The sequence below is a fragment of the Amblyraja radiata genome, chromosome 20, assembly GCF_010909765.2.
Source record: "Amblyraja radiata isolate CabotCenter1 chromosome 20, sAmbRad1.1.pri, whole genome shotgun sequence".
Taxonomy (NCBI): domain Eukaryota; kingdom Metazoa; phylum Chordata; class Chondrichthyes; order Rajiformes; family Rajidae; genus Amblyraja; species Amblyraja radiata.
In genome coordinates this window covers 33,909,810-33,932,611 of record NC_045975.1, presented here as the reverse complement: position 1 = coordinate 33,932,611, position 22,802 = coordinate 33,909,810, and the positions used below count along the sequence as shown (strand labels likewise).

The following is a 22,802-nucleotide window of genomic DNA, read 5'->3' as shown; positions in this document are numbered from 1 at the left end:
CCATTTCAGAACTGCAGTTGTCCAAAATCAACATGCAGGTACACGATACCTCTACCTACCAGCTTAATTATTTAGGAACTCAGTACTACAGCAAAGTCACATGCCAAACTTTGATTTGTTGGACACAAACAATAGAGGACCTGTGCTGGTACTTCACAAAGATTAGGGCTCCATTGCTAACTTGGCTCCCTTTCATGCCTTTTGTGCCAATAAACCTGTCCAGATGTGCTCAGTCAGACATTTAGTGCCATCGTTCGGATTCCACTATCAAAGGTTTCTCAAAATAATTAAACAGCTATTTCAGAAAAGAGAATATCGAGTGGCAGCACCACTCCATCCATCTCAATCTTAAACTATATCTGCACTTGTTACCCATACTTGACTCTCAATGCACTTCTGGCCTCTACACCAAAAATATCTTTTGAAGTTAACTAACATTCTGCCTTCACGTGTACAGTGTTTTCTTCTGTCTGCTTGCCTTTGCTGGCAAGGTGGAAACAGTATTAAAGTTGGAATTTATTAATTCCAAGCTCAAGCATGCAAACAACTTAATTCTCAACCCCAAAAAACAAGTCAAGAGTCAAGTGTTTTATTGTCGTACGTCCCAGATAGAACAATGAAATTCTTACTTGTTGCAGCACAACAGAATGTAAATATAGTACACTGTAAACAATATGATAAACGAGAGAAAAAAAGCTCAGTGTGTGTATATACATATACACATATATGTGTGTGTGTGTACACACAAAAAAAAACAATAGTGCAATAATGATGATAAGTCTATTCAGAGCTTATTTGATGTTGTAATGTTTAAAAGCCTGATGGCTGCAGCGAAGAAGCCGTTCCTGAACCTGCACGTTAGTTTTCGGGCTCCTGTACCTTCTTCCAATGGCAGTGGTGAAATGAGTATGTCCAGGATGGTGTGGGTCTCTGATGATGCTGGCTGCCTTTGAGGCAGCGATTCTGATAAATCCCTTCGATGGTGGAGAGGTCAGAGCCAGTGATGGACTGGATAGTGTTCACAAATATTTTCTGTCTTTTCCACTCCTGGACGTTCAAGTTGCCGAACCAAGCCATGATGCAACCAATCAATATGCTCTCTACTGTACAACCTGTAGAAGTTCAAGAGAATCCTCTTTGACATACCAAATCTCCTTAATCTCCTCAGGAAATAGGTGTTGTGGTTTATTTATAATTGCATCGGTGTGCTGTGTCCAGGAAAGATCTTCGGAAATATGCACACCCAGGTATTTAAAGTTTTTGACTCTCGCCACCATCGTCCTTTTGATATCCTCATCCTTCCTCTTCCAAAGTCCACAATCATTGGTTTTACTGATATTGAGAGCCAGGTTGTTGTGCTGGCACCATTTGGTCAATCTCACTTCTATACTCCGACTCAGTCATCGCCATCTGTAATTCGTCCAACAGTGGTGTCGTCAGTAAACTTGAATATGGAGTTCGCACTATGTGCAGCTACACAGTCATGAGTGTAGAATGAGTAGAGCAGGGGGCTGAGCACACAGCCTCGAGGTGCTCCCATACTGATTGTTAATGAAGTATTTCTGCCAATTCAAACAGACTGGATGAGGAAGTAGAGGATCCAATCGCAGAGGGATGCGCAGAGACCCAGTTCTGTGAGCATGGTAACCACCTTTTTTTTTTTAAATCAAAAAATGTATTCAATTATTAAAAATAATATTTACAATACAGTAAAACAACAGAACCCACCACAATACAAGACAAACAAATAAACTAAATAAACAACTACACAACTATGTTACAATCCTTGTCAAGGATTTATTCAATGCCCCGTGGTGCCCAGCTGTCCCGGAAATCTCCCAGGGTGCCCATGGACACTCTCCAAAACCACCCGGGCACGGAAGTAACCCCAGAAACGGAGGGATGATGGTATCCAGCTTGGAGGGGATGATGGTATTGAACGGCGAGCTGCAGTCTATAAACAACAGCCTGACACAAGTGTTTTTATTGTTCAAGTGGTCCAGTGCAGATCGGAGAGCCAGTGAGATCACATCCTCCGTTGACCTGTTGTGACAGAAGGCAAACTGTAGTGGGTTCTTGTTGAGGTAGGAGTTGATATCCACCAAAACCAACCTCCCAAAGCACTTCATCACCACTGGTCGATAGTCATTGAGGCACATCACCAGTATTATTGATGCCCCCACCTTGGGCACCGGTATTATTGATGCCCCCTTAAAGCAGGTGGGAATCTCAGACCTCAATAGTGAGAGGTTGAAAATGTCCGCAAAGCCCAGCCAGTTGGTCTGCGCAGGTTTTAAGAACCCTATCTCTAAAATAAATTCCACCAGGTATACCATTAGGTCCAGGCGCTTTCCGAGGGTTCACCCCCCCTGAAGGATCTTCTGACATCGGCCTCTGTGACTGTCTTCTTCTTGCGTATGGCGTGCACAGCCTAAAGTTGTAGGTCAACTTGTTCTATTTGATCTTTTGTTTATACACATCGGGTTGATTGCATTAGTGTAGACCACGGGATGGTTGCAATCTCCCACCCCTCTGTGACTGTAATACCATCAGGTCGTATGGGGCTCGGGAAGGCACATCAGTGTTCTCATATCAAGGCATGCGTAGAACGCGTTGAGCTCGTCAGGGAGTGATGCTTCACTGTCGTTTGAGCTGCCTCCTAGTTTCGCCTTGTCGGAGGAGATAGAATATACCTAATGACTTAACATGTACAAAGTGTTTACTGCTGCTGCTTGCCTATGCTGGCTCTAGGTCAAGCAACACATTTATTTTAAAATTCTGACTCTTGCTGCAATGCAGCTGATTATTTCACCACCCTTTGTCTGTAAAACAAAAGTATTTTAATAAAATTCTTCATCCCTCCATTACTGATAAATGAGCTTTAATTTTGGCCACCAAATTATCCTCTACTTTACTAAATCTACCATTGGCAGTTGTGCAATCATACAAAATAGGTATATTCAGTAGAGGCCATGAGTACATTGGAACAGAGAAGTATGGGTAACAAGAGCAAAACAAGAGTTTCAGTAACAGACAAGTCAAGGCAGTGGCAGAGTCAGCTGAACTAGGAACATACGAGATTCAAAACACATTTTTAAAAGAATAATTCTGAAATTTGTTAAGTTATTGATTTCACTAATTCACAATGACGGAGGACTACTAAAATCACTGACAATACATCCAGCATGTTAAACTACCTTGCAGAAAAACTTCAATTTTGTCATGTACCAATGGAAGATACACAATTGCCAGCAGAACATGGGCTATAACATCTGATCAGGGACTGATCAGAAATATCCAGGAACATTGTGGGTAACCAGAGAGAGAGTTGCGTGAGCCATTGTTGAAATTTAATAGTAGTTTTTAAATACGGGAGAGGTGCCGGAAAGGCAGCAAATGATGTGCCTCTATTCAAGAAGGGCTGCAGGGAAAATGCTGGGAACTATAGGCCAGCGATCTTAACAACTGTAGTTGGAAAGTTACTAGAGTATTCTGAGGGATAGGATATACAGGCATTTAGACAGACAAGGGCCGATTAGGGATAGTCAGCATAGGTTTGCATGTGGGAGGTCGTGTCTCACAAATATGATTGAGGTTTTTGAAGACGTGACGAAAAAGGTTGATGAAGGCAAAGCTGTAGATGTTGTATAAATGGACTTCAGCAAAGCATTCGACAAAGTTCTACATCGTAGGCTACTCTGGATGGTTAGATCACATGGGATCCAAGGAGAGAGCGGGGTAGATAGAATATTGGCTTCATGGGAGGAAGCAGAGGGTGATGGTGGAATGTTGCTTCTCAGACTGGATGCCTGTGACTAGTGATGTGCCTTACGGTTCAGTGCTGGACCCATTACAGTTGGTCATCTATAATCAATGATTCGGATGAGAACATATACAGCAAGATTAGCAAGTTTGCAGATGATACAAAAGTGGGTGGTTTTGCAGATAGTGAAGATGGTTGTGAAACATTGCAGCAGGATGTGGATCAATTGGTCAGGTGGACTAAGGATTGCTTGATGGAATTTAATACGGAGAAATGTGAGATGTTGTATTGTGGGAAGTCTAACATGGGCAGGACCTACACAGTAGGGCCCTGGGGAGTGTTGCAGAGCAGAGGGATCTTGGAGTGCAGGTGCATGGTTCCTTGAAGGTGGTTGGAGGTAGATAGGGTGGTCAGAAAGCTATTTGGCACATTGGCCATCAGTCAGAGTATTGAATATAGAAGTTGGGAGTTCATGTTGCAGTTGTACAAGATGTTGGTGAGGCCGCATTTCGAGTTTTGTATTCAGTTCTGGGCTCCAAGTTATAGGAAAGATGTCGTCAAGCTGGAAAGGGTACAGATGAGATTTACAAGGATGTTGCAAGGGCTAGAGGTCTGAACTATAGGGAGAGGTTGAGTAAGCTGGGACTCTCTTCCTTGCAGCACAAGAGGATGAGGGGTGATCTTATTGAGGTGTATAAAATCATGAGAGGCATAGATCGGGTAGATGCAGAGTCTCTTGTCCAGAATAAGTGAATCGAGGACCAGAGAAAGTAGGTTTAAGGTGAAGCGGAAATGATTTAATAGGAATCTTAAGGGTAACTTTTTTTTTTTTTTTTTAAATAACACAAAGGGTGGCGGGTATATGGAACAAGCTGCTAGAGGAGGTAGGAGGCAGGGACTATCCCAACATTTCAGAAAGTTCAACAGGTACATGGATCCGACAGGTTTGGAGGGATATGGATCGAACGCGACAGGTGGGACATGTTGACTGGTATGGACAAGTTGGGTCGAAGGGCCCGTTTCCACACTATCACTCCATGACTCTAACCCTGCTTCCAATTCTAATTTGCTGATTTGTAACGTAAAGGTTAGTAATAGTCCCATTTTGTGCCTTCTTTAGACAGAAATTTAATTTAAAATTGGATTACTTTCAAGAAAATAAGGCATTAGGCTTTTGCTCTTCATTTGAAATTAAATTTACATGCCAATAACAAATATCATTGTACCTTCATATGGAACTTGCAATATACAGCTTCTTGCTTGTCATTGACCAGCTTGAATGTGTGTGATCCATATCCATTCATATGACGATGCCCATCAGGAAGTCCACGGTCACTAAACAGAAAACTGATCTACGACAATAAAAGTTGTGCATCTAAAAAAATGGTCATCACAACATGCCACAGTATATTGTGCAAGCAGTTCAACAACAAGTTGATATACACAAAGGATTCTGCAATGAGCACCAGTGGGGACATTGCAAAGGACCAGCATATTTATTACAAATACAAGTAAAATCAGATCAATTATTATCTTGACAACATTGAAGTATAATCCAAGAAATTTGATTAAGCCAACTACAACTTGATAACCACCAGTTAGCTACCATTAAGTGCCATTTTTATCTGAAACATGTTAAAAATGAACTGCAACGCGAGTTAGAATACAGATCCAACCTCAGCTTTATTCCTTATATTTCTGCACAAAATATTCAACTTTCACGTATATCCAGCTCCTTCAGAAGCAAGATATAGGTTCCAAGTCCCTTGACAAGATTCCTATTCATTAATTCATACTTGGCAGCTTAAAAAAAAATTGGACGTCCCTCATTTACAGCTTTGCTCAAAGTGTTTCAAAATATTTCCTTACAAACTTCTAATCCCTCGAATTACTAACAATCTTTTATGATATGGAGTGAATCGCACCATTCCAAATTCTGCAGCATATTCTTTTATTTTAAGCTTTCCATTTAATTTTATGTGTGCTCAAAACATTTAGAAATTGATTGAATATACTTTTTAGATTTGAAATAATAATTACTTTAATTAATCACTTAATGGTCATTGCTACATTAAATAGAGATTAGTGACAAGTCCTCAGGAGAATGTTGTCTTCAAAGTGCAATTCTAAAATAAAACAGGCTATTGAGATAATTAAACAGGAAAAATGTATTTAAAGTCTCTCAACTGATCATTTATCTTTTGGATACGTATCAACAACATCAATTATCATAGATCAAGTTTTTATCCAAGCTTACCCAATAATTTACATGTTAGCACGTCTTAGCCAACTCACACTAATTGTTTGTGCAATATCATGGTTTGTTTTTATTCAATCTATACTGAACCTTTTTGTTGAGATCTATATCTGTTGAGATGTGGCAAGTCACAATTTCATTGTTCCATTTCGGGACACATGACAATAAAACACTAAACTTGTGAAATAGAACATTGTTACTCACCTGATGGAGAGTCTCTGGACGAAGTGAGAAAAAGTCCCAGGTCATATCTGCATCCTTGAGATGAGTTTGGGGATTCCTCTTCTGGGTATGAATGAATGATGGAAACTGACAGGAAAGATGGAAAGACAGAGAGTTATTAAAAAAAAAAAAAAACAACATTTATACAAGATCTTACCACAGTTCTGTAACTTTCCAATTACAGATTTCGAAGTCTAATGAAATATGCCAATTAGTGAGCCAATTCTCTGAAAATACTTTAAGTTGACCCCATTTCTTCCACCAGCCCCATTATTTGGGATTTTAGAAAGTTAAAGTATTAACCCAAGAAAAGCTACATTGTTTTGCAACCGGACTAACAGGATGTTGCTGTAATTTTGTAATCTTTAAAAGAATATGAAACTACATTACCCAACATCTAGATGCAGTCAACATTTCGGAGCGCTCCAATAAACTAATTTGCAACAAAATGTTCAGGGCTTCACACATCATATTTACATTAATTTTCCATAGCTTCAATGCAAAGTTAATACCAAAAGCTTCAGGATAATTGGTTTATTGTAGTCACATGTACAGCTTAATCATACCAGATTAATACATCAGGAGATGCAAAAAAGAAAATAAACGAAGCAGAATATACTGTTATAGCAACAGAGAAAGTAATACGAAGGCCACAAGGAGGTAGATTGGAAGATCAGGAATTCATCGCCAGCATATGAAAGGTCCTTTCTAAAATCCAATAATGCGGGGAAGAAGCTGTGCGGAATTCAATGGTACGCACTTAAGCTTTTCTATCTCTGCCCAATAGGAGATAAGTGGAGTGAAGAAAGAATGTGCGACTAATCCAGTTATGTTGGCTGTTTTCCTAAGGCAGCGTGAAATGTAGATGGAATCAATTTGGAAGTGGAATGAGAGACTGGGTTGTGACTGGGCAGTTTCTCACATTTTGGACAAAGCAGCTATCACATGTTGGCCTGAGGGATGTGATCAATGATGCACCTGAGGAATTTGCTAAGAATCATTAGAGGCATAAAAGAATATTGCTCACTCTTATTTGGTGTGCTTTCCTGGAAGAGTGTCAATGTGGTTGGACCAGGACAAATTGTTGGTGATATTTATACCTGGGAAAGTAAATCTCCTAACCATCTCCACTTCATTACCATTGATACGAACTGGGGTGCGTACTCTATCCCACTTCCTGAAGTTAATGACCAGCTCCTACACTTTGCTGACTGAAGGAAAGATTGCCGCTTTGATAGCATACCACTAAACTCCCTTTCTTTAATTTACTTAGTATTGTCATTATACGTGATCCAGCCCAGTATGGTGGCATCATCTGCATACTTGTAAATTTGGCCCACCCCTTCCATGATTTTGTCTACCTTTAAAACATCACCTCTCATCCTCCTGCACTCCAAGGAATAAAGTCTTAGCCAGCTTAACTTCTTCCTATACCTCTGACCGTTGAGTCCTGGCAACATCCTTGTAAATCTTCTCTGCACCTATTCCAGTTTGACAAAATCTTTTCTATAACAGTGCCCAGAAATGAACACAACACTCTAAAAGTGGCCTCACCAACATCTTATATGACAGTAACCCGAGAACTCAAATTCCATACTCAATACTCTGATGAAGGCCAATGTACCAAAAGTCTTTGACCACCCTGTCTGGGACGCCACTTTCAAATGACTGTGTACTTGCACCCCTAGACCCCTCTGCTCTACAACACTCCCCAGAGCCCTACCATTTAACTGTGTAGGTCCTGCCCATGTTGGTCTTCCCAAAATCCAACACCTCACGTTACTCTATTAAATTCCATCAACAATTCCTCAGCCCAACTGATCAAGTTCTTGCTGCAATGTTTGACAACCATCTTCACTATCTATAACCATCCACTTTAGTGTCATCTGCAAACTTGTTAATAATGCCATGTATGTTCGCATCCAAATCATTGATAGATGACAAACAGCAATGGGCTCTACATCAAACCCTGAGGCACAGGCCTCCAGTCCAAAAAGCAACATTCCATCATCACCCTCTGCTTCCTTCCATTAAGCCAGTTTTCTATCCATTCATATATCTCTTGGATCCCATGGGATTAAACCTTCCAGAGGACCTTACCATACAGAACGTTGTTGAATGGCTTGCTTCAGTCAAGTGAATCATATCTTGTAGCATTCTCAATTCAAGAATTATGTACCATGTACAGTAGCTGTAGAACTAAACATTTATGCAACAGACAGCCACCAAACTCTTGGAAAATTAGACATGTTGACAACTTCACAGAAAAGCTATAGTGAATTTAGTGAATATAATAAGTTTAGTTTTCAAACAGCCAAAGATTCTTGATATTTTACTTTCATAAGCAATTGCTACTAACCAAGAAAGGATCCCGGATGAAGAATATAGGCGTGTTGTTACCAACCAAATCCCAAATTCCATCCTCAGTGTAAAATTTGCAAGCAAATCCACGGGGGTCACGAACAGTGTCTGCAGAACCGGATTCACCCCCTAGAATTTAAATCGGTTAATTCAGTTAAAAAAATGCAGCAGTGACATGTTACCAGACATGCTAGATAAGCAATAGTGCTATCAGCCACGAAGCAACTAATATGTACCAGTCATCATTAGGTTAAATTTCCAGTTTCATCAAAATAAAATGCTGATTGAAAGGAATGAAAACCGTGGCCCAAAATTTGTGAACTTCATGTGGCAGATGAAAGTGGAAATGCAACATAACTGCAGAAGCTGAACATCCAAAAAAATGCAGAAAATACTCAGGCCAGGCAGGATCTGCAGAGAAACAAAGTTACTAGTGACCTGAAAAGTTCCTTCATGGTTTTATTTTGCATAGAAATTTGGAAACAATTTCCAGTTTCTGAAGATGAGATTCAGACAAATAACACCCAATTAAGACCTCTGTCAATGATATTTTGAAGCCAGTAGGGCATCTTAGAGCTTATGAAACATGGTGGGAACTGGGCCCTTCTTCAGACTGATGTTGGGGGCGGGGAGAGAAGAAAGGAAGAGGTGGAGACAGTAGGCTTGTGAGAGCTGGGCTGTTCAACCTCCTCCAACCTCATCTACTGCACCCGCTGTTCTCGGTGTCAACTTCTCGACATCGGCGAGACCAAAAGCAGGCTCTCGATCGCTTCGCCCAACACCTCCGCTCAGTTCGCACTACCCAACCTGATGTCCCAGATGTCCCAGTGGCTCAGCACTTCAACTCCCCCTCCCATTCCGAATCTGACCTTTCTGCCCTGGGCCTCCTCCATTGCCAGAGTGAGGCCCAGCACCTCATATTTCATGTAAAGGTAGACACAAATGCTGGAGAAACTCGGCAGGTGAGGCAGCATCTATCCATTTATCCAGCATCTGCAGTTCTTTCTTAAACATCAATTTTCACTTAGGTAGTTTACACCCCAGCGGTATCAACATCGACTTCTCTAATTTCAGATAGTCCTTGCTTTCTCCCTCCTACCCAGCTCTCCCACAAACCTGTCACCACCTCTTCCTTTCTATTTTTAAACCTTTTGGTTTCACCATGTACAGGACCAGATCAGCAGGTTTTACAGGTGGGGTTGCAAACATATGAACTAAAGAATAACTCTTACCTACAGATGAGAAGCGGACAGATGCAGATGTTCTTTTTCCCACATGCTGAAATATTTTGGCCTTGCAGTATTTTGTAATGTCATGGGTCACCTCAAAATAACCAAAAGCACCTGGCAGAAATTAAAAGATTTGCAAAGTACAATTATCTCCCGTTTGAGACATTTTAAAATTAGACACATTTTGAATTATGGTAACCTCAAGTGAAATTATACCTCATCAAATCCACTCAAGATGAGTAGCATTCAGATTTAAAACTGATAAGAAAGATCATCATTGGAATTGACAATGGTGTTTTGCATTCACGAGTACTTTATTAAAGCGACAAATCCATATCACTCCACAATCCCATTCCCCAGGTTACAAATCTTAAGTCAAGGAACATAGAAAATAAGTGCAGAAGTAGGCAATTCAGCCCTTCGAGCTAGCACTGCCATTCAACATAATGATGGCAAATCAGTACCCCATTCTTGCTTCCCCCCCCCCCCATATCCCTTGATTCCTTTATCCCCAAGAGCCAAATCGAATTCTCTCGAAAACATCAAGTGACAGAGAATTCCACTGATTCACAACTCTCAGGTGAAACAGTTTTTCCTCATCTCAGTCAAAAAGATGAACTCCTTACTGAAAAATGAGAAATCAGAAGAATGCTCAGAAGAATCAGTGATAACTTGTCATAACTCAAACAATATCAATTATTTAAGTTTGCAACTCTTCCATTCACTCGACCCGTGTTTCGACTAGATACTAAAATATTAATCAACCACAGTCAGCCTTTTGGCTAAGTTCAAAGGGTCTGCTCCTACCAGTTAGCAAAGGTGGAACCATGCTGATTGGTGGACACCTTTTCATATGTGTGAAGATACATTTGCCTGTCGCACCCCAACTCTGGGAGACTGGAAAATATGAAAACCCAGCACACCCCAACTCCAGGAGACCGGGAGCAGCACAGAGGCCAATGCCCCTCCATCTTCAGTAGGGTGGAAGCAGTGGACTTCCCAACGCACTCAGCTCCGGGAGACAGAGGGCACAGACCTCCCCGAGGAGAGAAGATCAAGGGGGGAGGATTTCCCCCCAGCAACATTGCCAACGTTGCCAGGAGTGACCCCGCTCCCAGAAAAAGATGGCACCCAGTACCCAAGCAAAGAAACTGTGCTACCATTCACCAAAGACATGGGCATAAGGGCTCAGGATAAAGGACTATGAACTCCAAGAGTACATTGGTGGCAAAACTGGCATCACTAAATATGCACCAAAGAGCACTGTGTGATGTATTAATGCCTTGCAGTTCCCTGCCAGGTCAAGGCAGGTATCACTTTTATACAAGAGTGTGGACTGCCACACCTCCACAACTATCAGTGTTTATTGCAATGCCGGGCTCGAAATTAATGGTTGCCCGGGTGTCAGTGTCAACCAAAAAGCCCTGCCATTATTCCCGGCTTGGCAAGCACCCAGGACACCTATCGTTCAAGTCTGAGCGGGCCTCCCTCACTCTCCGTCTCCGCCCGCCATCCGTATCCGAGTCTCTGCTCGTTCCTCATCCGCCGGCACTCGCAGAATCACTCCCTGGAGCTGGAGTAACGCCCTGGAGTAACTCTTGCTTCTTGGTTTCCTTGTCCTCCAAAAATATTCCAAATGGAATTTAAACTGTAATGGACCTACCACCACCAAACCCCAAACTCTGAAAAATAACAGCCTATTGCACTTTATCTGTTTATTTATTGTGCATATATATGGTCTATGGTATATAGACACACTGAACTTTTATCTCCTGTTCTGTATTATGTTTACATATTCTGTTGTGCTGCAGCAAGCAAGGATTTCATTGTCCTATCTGGGACACATGACAATAAAACTCTTGACTCTGACTTAAGCAATAAAGGGTTCTTGGGAAAAAAGAGCTACCTTAAATTTAGTTGCATCTGGTTGGGTAACTATGGTAGGGTGAAGACTATTCCATGCTTTAATTGTGCGGGGGAACTCCATGGAGCAGCCAGCATCTCTGGATAGAAGAAATTGGGTGACGTTTCAGGAAGAGACCCTTCTTTAGATTTCCTCTGGTTTTAGTGTTTTTAGTTTAATTTAAAGATACGGCGTGGAAACAGGCCCTTCGGCCCACCGAGTCCACTCCGACCACCAGTACACTAGTTCTATCCCACACATTAGTGACGTAAATCAAGAGGCTCACGTCCCAGTTAGAACAATGAAATCCTTACTTGCAGCAGCACAACAGAATATGTAAACATAGTACTCTGTAAACAATGTTATAAATGAGAAAACTGTGTGTGTGTGTGCGTAAAATATATACTCTCACACACACACACACACAATTTCCCTCCTGGGATTAATAAAGTTCTATTGTATAGCATAATGTGTGTAGGAAGGAACTGCAGATGCTGGTTTAAACTGAAGATAGACACAAAAAGCTGGAGTAACTCAACAGGTCAAACAGAATCTCTGGACAAAAGAAAATATTACGTTTTGGCTTGGGTCTGAAAAAAGTTCCTGCACACCTTTAGAATGTGGAAGGAAACAAGAGCACCCGGAGAAAACCCATGCGATCAAAGGGAAAGGGAGCAAACTCCATACAGACAGCACCCATATTCAGGATCAATTCCAGGTCTCTAGCAATATTAGGCAGCAACTTTATGGTCAATGTACTGCCCCATAGTCTTGAACTGAATTAAAACATACAGTAGCTGTAAAGGGGGACATAGCGTCACTTAGAGATTTAAGACTGAAAATGGATAGTTTCTTTTTTTTTTAGTAACCAAAGTTAACAACGTTTAATTTTTTGTGTGTTGGAAAATAAAATATAGCGGCCCAGCTGGTGGACTTGGTGCCTCACACTCCAGAGATCTGTGTTCGATCCTGTCCTCGGGCACTGTCTGTGTTGAATCTGCACATTCTCCATGCAAGCGTGTGGGTTTCCTCCCACATCCCAAAGACGCATTGGCTTTGTAGGTTAACTTGTCTCTGTAAAATTGCCCCTAATGTGTGGGATAACAGAACTTGTGTGAATGGGTAGACAAGAATGCTGGAGAAACTCGGTGGGCGAGGCAGCATCATGGAGCAAAGGAAATAGGCGACGTTTTGGGTCGAGACCCTTTTTCAGACGGATGTGAGGGTGGGGGAGGGAAGAAGAAAAGAAGAGGCGGAGAGAGTGGGCTGAGGGAGAGCTGGGAAGCAGAGGAGAAAGCAGGGACTATCTGAAATTGGAGAAGTCAATGTTCATACCGCTGGGGTGTAAACTGCCCAAGCGAAATACAAGGCGCTGCTTCTCCAATTTATGGTGGTCCTCACTCTGGCCATGGAGGAGGCCCAGGACAGAAAGTTCAGATTTGGAATGGAAAGGGGAGTTGAAGCGCTGAGCCACCAGGAGAACAGGTTGGTTATTGCAAACTGAGTGGAGGCGTTGTGCGAAGCGATCGCCAAGCCGGCACTTGGTCTCACCGAGGTTGATCATACGCTGAATAATCCAACCAGATTTTTGTTTGGAAGTGGAAAGAAATAATAGAAATTGCATTCATTGCAATGTGTAAAAAGAGATGAGATACTGTATTGTAATTTTGCTGCATGTCATTGTGGTATATCATGTCTTGATTGGTGAATATGTTTAGCTTGTGACTTTATTTGAAGCAGAAATAATATGTGAATGCTTCATTGAGCATAATTCCGACTGGTAACTACGCATTTCGTCCGAGCACATTATCGCACGCGTCATGCAAGCCGTCTTAAATGACCACCTAAACTGTCATTTGGCAACATAAAACGCTGCCGAGGCTGGCAACAGGAAAAAAAAAGTTAAGTGAGAGCCCTGCAATGGTGGCCCCACAGACTGTTGCTATGGTTGGGGAGCAATTACTGTCACACTTCCAGCCTGGGGATCTGCTGCAGGGAGGGAGCTTCTCGATCACTGGTCAGGGAGGCGGTGGGGGGTGTGGATGGATGGAATGCATCTTAATGCCCCTGTCCCACTTAGGAAAACTGAACAGAAACCTCTGGAGACTTTGCGCCCCGCCCAAGGTTTCCGCGCGGTTCCCGGAGGTTTTTGTCAGTCCCTCCTACCTGCTTCCACTACCTGCAATCTCCGGCAACCACCTGCAACCTCCGGGAACCGCACGGAAACCTTGGGTGGGGCGCAAAGTCTCCAGAGGTTTCCGTTCAGGTTTCCTAAGTGGAACAGGGGCATAACTCTCCACTCCAGCTGATCAATGTGTACACCTTGCCTCTGCGAAGTGTGCAAATGGGCGACATCCAACAGCTCTCATTGCTGCTGGCAAAATCCCAGCCAGTTGTTCTGGCTGGTGACATCAACTGCATCCTCGATCTGGTCAGACACAGACATTGCGCCAGTGTTCTTCTCTGACCACTTCATGCAACGAGCTTCCTGCAACATACAGAAGGAGGACCAAAAGGCAGGCAGGGAGATGTGGAAGTTGCATCAAACTGCAGATCTGGCATCGACCATCGAGGAGCTAAAGAGGGATTATATAAGTCTCCTCCCTGACTCCCCAATATACAGGTGGGAAGCAACCAACCGTATCTGGTAGGAAATTCTCCAGGAGCTCTGGTGCTGCTTTGGGACACCATTGCTTACATGCAGGACAGAGGGGTGGATACATGCCTGGTCATCTTGGACCAGAAGAAAGCCTTTGACATATAGTGCATATGTACAGGATGGACATGTCCTCTAAAGGACCTGTTCCACTTTCACGACCTAATTCACGACCTCTGCCGAGTTTGCCCTTGACTCATACTCGCAGCATGGCGATCGTAGGAGATCGTAAGTAGGTCATGATGCTACTCGTAGGTACTCGTGGCATCAAGTAGGTCGGGGCGTTTTTCTAGCCTGATGAAAAATGTCCACGAGAAAAAAAGGTTGTGGATTAGGTTGTGAAAGTGGGACAGGCCCTTAAAATGGGCATAGGAGAACCAGGAACTGAATCCAACTACTCTATACTGATATCTGTAGCGCAGCCCAAATCAATGATAATGGATACCTTCCCCATCATGTCTGGAGTCAGGCAGGATTGCCTGCCCTCCCATCTTGTTTGACTGCTGCATAGAACCCTTTGCTGTATCCATCAGGAAGGACAAGAGAAGAGCGGTGACATTGCCAGGCAGTGAGGCACTCAGTTCAAAATCTCCATGTATATGGACATCACCCCCTTTTGCTCAGATCCACAGTTGGTCCGTAGACTGATCATCATCTTTTGAGATGGCATCAGGAGCCAGAGGAAGAGCAAGGCCAAGTTCTTCTACAACTGGCCCGACTAATCTTCCATCCTCTTCACCATCAAGTCTTACTACTTCAAGGTGCTGGCGATCAGATTCGGAGGCACCGAGATATACAGGAATTTGTTGGAGTCTATAGCCAAGGTAAAGCAATATTGGGTCTGTGAAGCAGTGCTCCCTCTCAATGACTGGGAAAAATAAGGCAATTGTGTTGGATTCTTACTACCGATGCACGTGGTCCTTGGGACAGCATCCACTTCTTTAGTGCGGATTTCCTTATAGACGGTCTGGTGATGATGCAAAGGCACTTGTCACAGTTCATCCTCGACAGCTCCGTAACCAAGGACTCTGATTCACAAGGCTGTTCCCAGATACGCATTCTGAGACAGACATCAAGTGCTTCTGGAAGACCAGTAACTCCAGTGGTGGGACAACTCAGGCAGGATACAATCAGTGGCCTCAAGTAAATCAACAACACTGCTCTCCCAGGGAAGCTGAAGCTTTGGTGCCTTCAATTCATCTACTGCCCCGACTCATGTGGCCAACTACCATCTACAAGGTCACTTTATCCCATATCAACCAGCTGGAGAGACTGGTGAACTCACGTGAGGAAGTGGCTTGGGCTACCGAGATGCCTCAGCAGCATAGGGCTTTATGGGAATGGAGCCCTCTCACTGCCAGTCTCAAGCCTGGTGGAGGAATACAAATGTGCCAAAGTGAGGCTGGACATGACACCAACAGAATCCCAGGACCCAATAATAAGAGGTGTTGCTCCAAACCTAGCAACAGGGAAGAAATGGACTCCAGCAGCAGTGGTACTGGACGCAAAATCCGCCCTCCAACACCGGGACATGGTTGGCCATGTCCAACAGGACCGAGGGGGCTTTGGCCTGGGAGCAATGAAACCTACCTGGCAAAAGGCTACTCCAGCTGAACGTCGGCAGCTGGTGGTGGCGGAGGCGAGCCACCAGGAAGAAACAGCCAGGTGTGCCAAAGCCATATCCCAATCCAAACAAGGCCGCTGGATGACGTGGGATGGCGTTGAGAGGAGGAAGATCACATGGAGAGAGCTGTGGACCATGGAGTCAAATAAGTTGAGCTTCATTATCAGAGCGACATATGACGTCCTTCCCTCTCCCACAAACCTAAATCTTTGACTGGGAGAGGATCCAGCCTGCCCCCTGTGTGCAGTTCCAGCAAATCCTGGTCGGTTGTAAGACCAGCCTAACAGAAGGCAGATACACCTAGCGACACAACCAGGTGCTGAGGTGTTTGGCCGCTGAACTCGAGTGCAAGAGAGTTACCACCAACGCCATGCCTATCAAAGCCCATCCTGGTCGGTTGTAAGACCAGCCTAACAGAAGGCAGATACACCTGGCGACACAACCAGGTGCTGAGGTGTTTGGCCGCAGAACTCGAGTGCAAGAGAGTTACCACCAACGCCATGCCTATCAAAGCCCAGATAACATTCCTGCAAATAGCATCCTTCATCCGGGAAGGAGAGAAATGGAGGACTAACCCCTCGCCTCTCAACTCATACCCACTGAACGCAGCCAGGGACTGGGAAATGCGTGTTGACCTAGGCCAGAGGCTTTCGTTCCCAGTTGAAATCGCAGTTACCAACCTGCGACCAGACCTCGTTCTCTGGTCCAACTCCTGTCGGCGTGTTTTCATCATTGAGCTGACGGTCCCATGGGAGGAGGCGGTGGACGAGGCTTATGAAAGGAAAGAGCTTCGATATTCAAACCTTGCAGCAGAGGCAGAGGAGAGAGGTTGGAGGGTAAGGGTGTGTCCAGTGGAGGTGGGGTGCAGGGGCTTTGTAGTCAGTTCCACCGCAAGGCTCCTGAGGGAAGTAGGAGTCAAAGGGCAGGCATGAAGGAGAGCAATAAAAGAACTTGCCAATGCCGCCGAACGGAGCAGTCACTAGCTGTGGCTGAAGAGGAAAGATGCGGTCTGGGCCTCCAGGTGACCAACTAGAGGCTAACAATAAGACACACACCCAGGTCTGATCAACCTGCGGTGGGCCTGCCTCGACTAAGGGCGTCTTGTGATAAAAGGCCGAAACACCCAGTGACGTTGAGGTACACAACTGAAGATGTGTCTGATTGTTAGCAAATTCACCTAGTGGTCACACCCAAGAATGTCAATTGTAGTGAAATCTTAGGGAATGTAACCCAGTCCTACTAATAATAATAATAATAATGGATGGGATTTATATAGCGCCTTTCTAATACTCAAGGCGCTTTACATCGCATTATTCATTCACTCCTCAGTCACACTCGGTGGTGGTAAGCTACTTCTGTAGCCACAGCTGCCCTGGGGCAGACTGACGGAAGCGTGGCTGCCATTCTGCGCCTACGGCCCCTCCGACCACCACCAATCACTCACACACATTCACACACAGGCAAAGGTGAGTGAAGTGTCTTGCCCAAGGACACAACGACAGTATGCACTCCAAGCGGGATTCGAACAGACTACCTTCCGGTCGCCAGCCGAACACTTAGCCCATTGTGCCATCTGTCGTCCCTAATCAATCTCAAGCCCCGAATAAACAGACAGTATGTGTTTACAAGGGAATTCCAACATTTTGGGGAATTTGGTTGGGAATAGCATTTATTAATTACCCAGTTTCATTTTACAAATGAACAAAATATTCTTACCTCAAATATCAACTCACCTGCTCCCTTTGCATGTACAACACGCTCAGGGATCCTCTCTCGATCAAAGTGTGCCATTTCATCAATAAACACTGAATCCTGTATAAGTTGTGGCCCTCTCGGTCCTGCAGTAATGACATTTAACTTGTCTCCAACAGGATGGCCTGCTCCAGTGGTCAAAGTATCTAAATTCTAGAAAAAATGAGCATTGCAAATCTTGATGAAACATGACATACCAGAAATTCAATCAATGTTTTTATGGAGAAAAGCATACCCGTTCAGGCCACTATCTCGACTTGCAGTCAATATTTACATAAATTTTGAATATTTGGGATCTTACTTCAGCCATATGTAAATGGAAATCTACACCAGCTTACCTTGCTAGTTTCAGGTTCTTATTTGGCCCAAAACAAGCACTTGGAATATGCAGTCAATTAATACAAACAGGATTTCAAAACCTTTTGATCATGCATCTTTTGTTGCATTTGTACTATTGTGTGTTTTGCTTTTCCTGTTATTTTAATATCAGTGCAGTAATCTTCCTTCCATATGAGAACATATTACAGCTCCTGCAATCTCATTTCCATTTGTCAAACAGTACCAGATTGTAAATAATTCCCCTTCCTAAACTACATTCAATCTCCCAATGCTTAGCACACATGCATAGTATCTTCCTCAGAGACCATTCTCTGTAGGCTACATCTTTTGCCTTGTTCTCTCATCCTTTCACAAAGACGATGGTGCATTTCCATTAATGTTTCTCCACCCATATCTCTTTAGTAACCCATGTATTTCAGGGCTCCAGCTTTTGTGTCTTTACCATTTACAAGTGGCTTTTTGTGGTGATGCTTGAAAGCATCGTGTCAGTTTTCAAATTAATGAACTCACTTTCTTCCATATATTAAATCTGATCCAAAATATGCTCTTATAAAGATATTAGAATTACCCTCTCTATATGATCTTAACTTGCTCCAACTTGTTGACTACAGAAGAGCCTGAAAAGACATGAAAGTAGGTCTGTACAAAGGAGAAAACTTTACAATACTAACAATTCAAAACAGGTCTTCTTTGTAAAAATATAACTGAGACAATCTTTACAATCTTATTTTCTCCACATCAACTCCACCACTCCCTTAACTTTTGCTCTTCAACTATACGTGTCATAACTTTGTGGCCCAAGTCCATTGAGAGGTCAAAAGCCTGCGGTGAATATTGAATATTAACTTTTAGCAACTTTTTCCTCTTAAAAACCACAATACTTCCTCATTCAACTGTGGTACTTAAAACTACACTTCAAAATGTGTGCACAGTTAAATGGAATTATCTTTATAATTTGCATACTAAATTGCTTTCACTAGTGCCCTTTCAATTTGGACTTTGTCAACATGTTGGAAGATATCCAGTATTCCAACCTTGATCACTAATGTCTGCTGATCAAAGACCAATGTTCTTCTTCCACAAGCTTTAAAAACAAATCCAAACAAATTTATTGATCGAGAGAATACATTCCAATTTTAACTAGTGAAATGACAAATGAATGGTCCACATGCACACACACAGAATAAAATAAAATGGGACTAATGCAGAATTAGTGCAAAGGGTCCATTTCTAGGCTGCATCTCTCCAGAATACTAAATAAGGAGAAGTAACAAGTCTTGCTCCAACTATACGGCACTAACTGATAGAACACTAAACAGGTCAATTAACTATTCGAAGGGCCAACGACAAATCATTAGTAATAAAGTGATTAAAATGAACAACATATTAATTTACTACTTGCTGCAAATCCTCACGGTGACAAATCCAAATGTGAGGTGATTTTAGATGATTCAAGAGGTTTTCGAAGTTTAAGACAATGATTCTGAAAGGCAGTCATATGAAGCAATCACCAGTCATTAAATTTCAAATCTGTTGCATTAAAATATTTGGACTTGGTGAGACCACACCTGGAGAAGGCTTTTGTCTATCAGGGGTTAAATGTCTTTGAGACTCTTGCAACAGGGGTATAGTTTTGTACATGCATGCTTAGATAGATTTCTAATCAACAAGGGCACCAGACATGGGGAAGAGGCAGAAAAAGTGACTTTAAATAATTCACAGCAAGCCACGGTTCTATTGAATGGCAGAGTAGGCTTGATGGTCTGAATTACCCCATTTCTAATTATGGCCTTATTCAGATAGGCCTATTGCTATTTAAATCATGATGCAAATTAATTATTTTTACACACAGAGTAAACAGAAGATGACAGATACAACAATAGCACCAGTACAAAACAGAATGGTGTAAAGATTGTAGTGCAAAAAAAGCACAACAAAGTGTAATCAAATCGGGGAGTTAGAATATTAGTGGGTTGGCGGCGCGACCGACGTCGCAGCGGCCTCTGCAGTCAGTCTGTCTTTTTTTATTTTATTGTCCTGTAGAATGTAAAGTTTGTGGTGGGTTTTTGACTGTGTATGTGTGGGGGGCGGAGGGTGGGTGGGGGAAACTTTTAAATCTTTTCCCTGCACGGGGACCCGACCTTTTCCCTGTCGGGTCTCCGTTGCGGCCTAGCACCGTGGAGCGGCCTCCAAACAGAACGACAGCTCGAGTCACGGAGACCGCGGAGCTGCGGACCTACCATTGTAGAGCTGGCCAGCTTCAGAGCGTGGAGAGCTGCGGTGGCGCGCTGCTGCGATCCAACTCCGGTGGATGGTGACATCGGGAGCTCGCCGGTCCCCGGTGGGAGACTGCTTTGCGGGGCACCGGCAACGGCGACTTCTTCCGCTTGAAATGCTGGGTTGAGAGTGACCTGGAGCGGGGCCTTACATCACCCGGCGCGGCTTTAAATGGCTGCGGACTTGCTAGCGCCCGCCGGGGGCTCCAACATCAAGACCCGGGGCAGGGTCTTACATCGCCCGACGCGGCTTTAAATGGCTGCGGACTTGCTAGCGCCCGCTGGAGGCTTTGACTTTGACTTCGGGAGAGGAATGGAGAGCAGGGGAGAGACAAGGCTTTGCCTTCCATCACAGTGAGGAGGAGATTCACCGTGATGGATGTTTGTGTAAATTGTGTTGGTGCGTGTCTTGGTTCTTTTCTTGTATGGCTGCAGAAACCAAATTTCGTTTGAACTTCATGTGAGGTTCAAATGACAAATAAACGGTATTGTATTGTATATACATCAATACCTCCACAAATGGGTTGTGAAAGTGGTGGTTGGTTCAGGGGCCTGGTAGCAGTGTGGAAGCAGCTGTTCTCAAGTCTGGATGTCAAAACTTTCAAGCTCCTACATCTGTTCCCAAAAAAAGTAGAAGGATATAGCCTGGGTGCCAGGCAATCTTGACAATACATCAAGCCTTCCTGAAGATGGACTGACTGGAAGGAAATGACAAGCTTGTGATGGACTGCATTGAAATATACAAAGTAATTAGATGGCTTTATGGGGCAGGGAGAATGTTTTCCCCCCCAGACATTTTCAAAGAGAAAGGCCTTTTTGGGAATGAGCGACGCAAATTGTCAGTGATTTTTTGAAATTCTCCCAAAGGGTTAAAACATTGAAAATATTATTTTGTTCAAAAGGGAACTGCAGATGCTGGAATATCGAAGGTACACAAAATTGCTGGAGGAACTCAGCGGGTGCAGCAGCATCTATGGAGCGAAGGAAATAGGCGACGTTTCGGGCCGAAACCCTTCTTCAGACTGAAGAAGGGTTTCGGCCCGAAACGTCGCCTATTTCCTTCGCTCCATAGATGCTGCTGCACCCGCTGAGTTCCTCCAGCAATTTTGTGTACCTTTGAAAATATTATTTTGTTGAGGGGTTAAAATGGAATAATGGACTATGCCGGACAGTGTAGAAAGATAACGGAGTATTAGATTATTAACTAGGGTTTTGTTGGCTGGCTCAAGTGGGCTAGTCGACCGCTTAACCCATTTCTCATGTTCTCCTCAGTTTTCTCCGGAAAACAAACGCCTTCAACTCCGGCTCCTCCTCACATGCCGTCTCTGCTACGTAGAAGAAATGTGATTACCATCCGAAACTAAACAAAAATCTTGTGAGAACCGAAAGTAATTTAAATCGCCCGGTCCCTTTCTTCCCTCAGCCTCCACTCCGTCCCCATCGCAACCTCGGCTGTCCGCGGGCTCCTTCTACACGTTGAATGGTCCCGGCCACACTCACCAGGTCAGCCCGGGTGTTCTTCCAGTTCTGCAGCTGTTCGCCAGCTTCATCCCGAGACCCCTCCATTTTACCTCGACGCCCGTCAACGGTCGACTGAGTGCGCGTCGCCCCTTGTCCCCATATGGCGCCGGCGGCCCCGCCCGCCCGCACGCCCAGCTCGCGCCACCCCCATTGGAGGCGCTCAAACCGGGCTCCCGCCCTCGACCGTTGGATCGCCCCGCCCCTCCACGGAGCTGAAGACGGGGTTCAACCCGAAGCGTCACCCTCATTCCTTCTCTCCAGAGGTGCCGCCTGCTCCACAGAGTTACTCCAGCATTTGGTGTCCATCTTCAGTTTACACCGCCATCTGCAGTTCCTACACAGTTGCACCTAAACAAACAAAAAACAAGAGCAACGTTAGGGCATTGGACCTAAACACCTCAAAATCCACTTTAATAAGTAAGTGATTTTTTTTTTAAACTGCAGCTGCTGAAAATCTAAAACATAATAGAAAATGCTAGTAAACACCTCATCATCCACTTCAATAAGTAAGTTAGGATATTTTTTTTAAACTGCAGATGCTGAAAATCTAAAACAGAAAATACTGGAAACACTTCACTGAGTGACAGAAAATACTGGAAACACTTCACTGAGTGCTCAGCAGGCCAGGCAGCATATGTGGAGAGTGAAATTGGGTTAATTGGTTGGAAAAAAGGGCTTTCTATCTCAAATATTAATTCTGTTTCTCTTCCCATAGATTTCTCTTCCACCTTCTGAGTATTTCCAGTATTTTTTTACTTTTATTCAAATCCTCGGGGCCTGATCAGCAGAGGGGGACTGTGAGTAAGATGGCCAAAAATCACAGCCATAGTGGTAGCGTTTTTTCTAATATCAAGACACAGCGCAAACAAGAAGTGATCAAGATGACGCTTTTAATTATA

General features: G+C 43.7%; 1 protein-coding gene across 1 annotated transcript in view; it reads right to left on the bottom strand.

The window, feature by feature from the left end:
• cat (catalase) overlaps window positions 1-22,051 on the bottom strand; it is a 43,499-nt gene extending 21,448 nt beyond the window's left edge. The window contains exons 1-6 of the mRNA XM_033039233.1: window positions 21,883-22,051; window positions 17,749-17,920; window positions 9,836-9,946; window positions 8,602-8,732; window positions 6,225-6,329; window positions 4,990-5,115 (exon numbers count right to left, since the gene is read on the bottom strand). Coding sequence (XP_032895124.1) covers window positions 4,990-5,115; window positions 6,225-6,329; window positions 8,602-8,732; window positions 9,836-9,946; window positions 17,749-17,920; window positions 21,883-21,948 — 711 coding nt within the window. The 5' untranslated portion in view covers window positions 21,949-22,051. The remainder of the gene's footprint in view (window positions 1-4,989; window positions 5,116-6,224; window positions 6,330-8,601; window positions 8,733-9,835; window positions 9,947-17,748; window positions 17,921-21,882) is intronic.
• Between the last annotated feature and the right edge of the window lie 751 nt (window positions 22,052-22,802).